General features: G+C 42.9%; 1 protein-coding gene across 5 annotated transcripts in view; it reads left to right on the top strand.

The window, feature by feature from the left end:
* The first annotated feature begins 2267 nt into the window (after positions 1–2267).
* tbk1 (TANK-binding kinase 1) overlaps positions 2268–5279 on the top strand; it is an 18284-nt gene continuing 15272 nt past the window's right edge. The window contains exons 1-3 of one of the 5 annotated variants that reach the window (XM_020613406.1): positions 2268–2355; positions 3939–4045; positions 5103–5243. In XM_020613406.1, the coding sequence (XP_020469062.1) occupies positions 2331–2355; positions 3939–4045; positions 5103–5243 (273 nt within the window). In that variant the 5' untranslated portion in view covers positions 2268–2330. The other 4 variants (XM_020613408.1, XM_020613407.1, XM_020613409.1 and 1 more) reach the window with 4 other exon arrangements.

Here is a 5279-nt window from a genome sequence, read left to right as displayed (position 1 = left end):
TGATATTTACAAAAAACCAAATTGGGCTAAAATTCAGAAATAGCGAAACTAAAAAATGACAATACTCCTGATTTTTTTTAAGTTGCAGCTGTTGTACAAAAACCTCTACAGGTCTAAATGCTGTTAGCTGTGAAGACTGTTTACATAAAAGAAGACCGTGTACAACAGCCAGAATCACGAAGAAGGCTTTGATCTCTTTTTCTGTGTATACACTATGTTGTGTGCACAAGATAAAAACCATCTCTCTGGCCTTCAGGTGGCTCCGTAGACTGTGACTTTTTTGTTTTTGGTTTTAGCTCATGTAAGAGGAACTGATCTTTGTAGTGCAGAAAATCAGTATAACAAATCCACCTCGCGTCCCTGATCAGAAACCACTAAACAACAGAAGGCTAAACCTCAGGCCAGTGCATGGACGTGCATTTTGGCTCCTTGCTGCCTCCGTACACCCTGCACATCTGGCCACAGCGGTCGACTAGCTGAGGGCTACCTGTAGTACTGTCGCTGTGTGCAGCTGCCCACACACGCCCACATCAAATAAACACATTTTGGGAGAGGTTCTCATTCTCTAACTGCACTTTACAGGACTTTTTTTTTTTTTTTTTTTTTTTTTTTTTTTTTTTTACTGATTTCCGGTACAAAACGACTTCAGCTGCAGTGAATTTGTATAAAGGTGGCGTTTGGTTCATGTGTTTAGAAGCCGACAGGGTGGTGAAGAGGCTTCTGAGCATCGCCTCTGGTTGGTGATCTGTTGCCTCACACCCGTGTGCTCATTTTTCTACCCTCATTTGTAATTAGTTCAGTTTTGTAAAGACTAAATGCTACTCCGTTGTCCCGTGTCTTCTCAGCGTCATCTGTTGCCTTCAAGAGTTTTTGTAAACTGGAAAACATCTGTGGGCTCATTGGGGGTGTGGGGTTTTTCCTTTTTCATTTTTTCTGTAAAATCTGTAATATGTGATGTCACATATCAAATGTGTTTCAGACAAAGATCAAAACAAAGTATTAAATGTAAATTATTCAGTCGAGGTGCATCAGTGCTTCCAGGACTTGATTTAATATTTTAAGGGAGCAGATTGATGATTTGGGGAGTTCGTTGTTACTAATGAGTTTGTGAGGGCAGACGAGACTAAATCGGGTGAAATTAGCACATAGAGAACACGAGTGACTGGTTTGCAGGGCTGGAAATGAAACGTTCAAGTTGTCACTACTAGTTCTGGTAAAGTTCCTGAGTATTGGCACTGGTATCAAAACACTTTTAAATCAGAGGATCTTAGTTTAATGAATTAAAACTTTTTCTACAAGAAGCCAAAACTGTGTAAAAAAAAAAAAAAAAAAAGGTTGGTTTTACAAAAAACAGGCATACAACTTTCCCCACATAAACCGTTGTGTAAAATTTGCATTTCTCAACAATTACTAACCTGTATGGAGCAATTTGTCTTTGGGAGCTGGCGGTGCAACAGCCCGTTACCGCCCACTGATGCTCTAAACCTTGGAGCTACCGGGTGGCCCTGACACTGTGCTGATCAAAGACCAGTCAGACGCTGGAAAGGCATCATGGGAACCATGTACCAAAACGTCCCTCTAGTCGTCAAAGCTCCACAGGTTTGGTGTGAAGGTGCAGTGAAACGTGAGACAGACAGAAACCGGTAGAACTCAGCGTGGCTCTTCTCTGAATTCAGGCTGAAAAGGGCAAAGAAAGAAGAAATGTAAAAAGATTGAAAAGTAATTTTTAGGCACTTGTGTCTCCAGGTTTATCCGAGGTTCAAAAAGGAAAACAAAAGTTAGTTTTTTTTATGTCCATCTGTTTTCGTATCATGGTGCTTCGAGAGTACGTTTGTGGAGATGGCCGAGATTTGGTTTGCCATGTTCATTTAATTCCCGGTTATCTATGGTGACCGTTTTACCTGTGAATCAAATGGACCTGTACAGCCCATCCAGCTGCTGGGACACAGGGAGTCGGCCTCTTTGCAGTCAGGGACTCCACTCATGCTGCTTTAGAGGTAAAATGGGGACTAAGGCCACCTTCGGACTGAGTTTCAAAGGTGTGAAAACACAGAATGAAGTCACTCAGGTTAACTTGTCACAATGTGGCTGTGTCCTACACGCTTACAACAGCCTGAATGCCCACTAAGACCAGTTCATTGCAAGCAAAGGCTTTACATTTTTGCAAGTTTGTGTTCTGCTTGTTCAACAGCTGTTTGCTGTTCATACACTTTTCCTGACTGGCTGATTAAGGAGCATCGTGACTGCTGACTTTGGCCTCTCTGCTCGCCTGTGTGTGTGTGTGTGTCACACACACAACTGAGAGAGAGTGAGAGCACTACAGACTACTGATGGGAATTCCTTTTCTTTTCAGAGGTAAAACTATTGTCCCCTGCTGTGCAGAACAACATCTCAATCTTGCTGGAATCTTAAGTGCCAGGGGCAGCAAGGTAGCCTTAGGCAATTAACCCGCGGTTCACATGCATGCCGAATTGTGGGGGGGATCTGTACAGGTCAGGCTCATCTAGGATCTGTTACACCACTACCATCAAAGAGGATGGTTGAAGCGTTTTGGAGGAACTAATTTCCATGTGAATAACATGTTCTGTCTGGTGCACTGTTGTTTTGCCTTCTTAAAAGCTCCGCATAATACACTATTAACCATTTCCGTGTGGGGGTGAGGTGTTTAAACCCGAAATCCAGCCGCTGGGTAGCTATATTTTGTAAGCATGGGCGCACGGTGTTTATCTGAAGCTGCTTTTCTGGGTATTACGGTAAATTAACCGACGACGCCTCCTCCGCGCTGGTTGGCCCGCTCCTGTCATATGATCAGGAAACAGCAGGAAGAGCAGGAATTGGCCGCAGAAGTAAGAGTAAGGAAATAAACAAAAATAAATACAATACATTTTATTTGTGATATACAGTTACAATACTACATTCTTCGTTACCGTTTTATAGCTCGACGTTTCAGCTAACGGACTCGGGACTCTCGGTCCATTTAGACGGTTAGTTTGTTGGGACGACTCTGGTTTAAATGATGATGTTGGTGTGACAGTCAGCGTCCATGTTCGCGACAGAAAGTTAAAATAACGCTCGTGAAAACAGACATTTCTAACCTTACTCAAGCCAGCGGGAGTTAATTCAACCGCTACCCCCGCTTTGTGTTTGTATATCTGTTAGCTAATGTCGATATTGAAGTCCCGGTAGTGGATTTATTTCGAGGTGTCGCTCTTAAATGGCAGCAGGTTGCTAATCACAGAACTGGGTTCAGTTAAATTAAATCTCCTTTAATAATAGTCATCGTTACACAACTCATGGTGAGTTTTTTTTTTTTGTTTGTTTGTTTGTTTTTAGCAGGTTTTTGTTGTGTTAGGCCTCAAAGGGGAATTTCCCACCGACAGTGACGTCATGACGTACCGGATGACAGGCGGCCTCCAAATATAAGCTTTATCTTTAATAAATTCCAACATTTTACAGTGTTATTGTATCAGCAAAATAGGCTGTAATATCATATTCAGATGTGAACACTGCAATGTCAGTGGTGGAAAGTCCATTTAGTCAAGTACTGCACTTAAGTACAGTTTTGAGGTATTTGTACTGGAGTATTATTTATATTTTTTATAAATATTTATTTTGGCCATTTACACTCTATACAGCACCTATCATGTCCACAGAACAGAGGGCAAGTTTGTGTTCTGCTTGTTCAACAGCTGTGACATTGTCTAATAATCTGCTGCTAATTTTCCTGATTCACTGAGTTTTGTCGACAGACGGGGCGACGTCCTCAAGTGACTATTCAAGCAATGATTTGGTTATGAAAACAGCTGCAGAACAATTTTATGTCATTTGAGTCAGTAACTTATCTCTGCTTTAACACAGTGTTGAGGTGGGATCAAAACCCTGGTTGAGGGTTTATTGATCACATTCTGGTGCATTGATGAGCTGTTGTGTGTCTTCAGGATCAGTTGCAGCCGTCAGGATGCAGAGCACCACCAACTACCTGTGGCTCATCTCAGACCTGCTGGGTCAGGGTGCAACAGCCAACGTTTACCGCGGGCGGCACAAGGTATGAACTGAGGTCAGAGGTCACAGGGAAGCCTCCACCCTTTCACACAAACCTGAGGATGCTGTCAGTCACAGGGTCTCTTAACACTTGTTAAAAATACTCCCATCCTGCTTTTGAGATAAGTCAGTCCAAACATTTTTCATGGATTTATCAAAAATTTCACATTAATGTAAAAATGGAAAGTCGTGAAGCCACTGTAAATGAAGATGTTTGTAGTTTTTGATTTTCAAATGAGGTTGTATAGATGAAAGTGTGTGGTGTGAATGAATTCAGAGGCCTGGATCTGAAAATTCCCAGATTTTATCTCCTACATTCACGGCTCAGGTTTCAGCTGAATTTATTCAGCAGATCAGACGCATTTAAAGCTTCAGGGTGGGAACTGTCGGAGGGGGAATTTCCCAAAAATCTTTGCAGTGAGTGGATACGTCTGAACATGAGCTTTTTGTTTTGACTCGGGGTCAAATGACTCATTTACTGTCGACACCTAAGCTCTGGTGGACAGAAACACAGATACTCTGTGAACCCAGTAAAAAGGGTTTTTTACATGGGAGGGGTGTCTGTCCATGTAGGCACGATTGTTGCATTAGTGTCCACGTCTCTTGAAGGGTTGGGAATTAAACAGAGATGTCAGGAAACTCTGAACACTCTCCAAATTTCAGTTTTCTGAAGAAGACTGAGTTTGAGGACCAGAGTCATCTTATCATATCAACTCACTTGGAATAAACAGGTGGTGTCTGTGAAATCAGTAGCATTCTAGGTATAGGATTGGCTTGGAGTGCCACCCCTTAGTAATAGGCCCTGGCTAGGACCCTCCCATGATGCTCTGAGCTCCCTCCTCACCCCTCAGTGGTGTTCACACTGGAGCTGGGTTCATGTCAATTACACACGTGGATGTGACCCATCAACACGACTGAGCATTAAGACCTGTGACGTGGCTCTGAGCGTGCGCTCAGCGCGGCCTTGTTCATTTGAAGCTGCTGCATCAGCTTTGTCACTCTGAAGTCAAATGCGACATCTAATGCACGTATAACTAATGTGCTTTTGTGTGTGTTCGTAGAAAACGGGTGACCTGTATGCAGTCAAAGTCTTCAACAACCTGAGTTTCTTGAGGCCACTTGATGTCCAGATGAGAGAGTTTGAGGTTTTGAAGAAACTGAACCACAAGAACATCGTCAAACTCTTTGCTGTGGAGGAGGAGGTCAGTCAGGCAACGTGCACACACACTATCAGCAGG

Source organism: Monopterus albus, unplaced genomic scaffold, assembly GCF_001952655.1.
Source record: "Monopterus albus unplaced genomic scaffold, M_albus_1.0 scaffold134.1, whole genome shotgun sequence".
NCBI lineage: Eukaryota > Metazoa > Chordata > Actinopteri > Synbranchiformes > Synbranchidae > Monopterus > Monopterus albus.
This window is presented reverse-complemented; position numbering and strand designations above follow the sequence as displayed.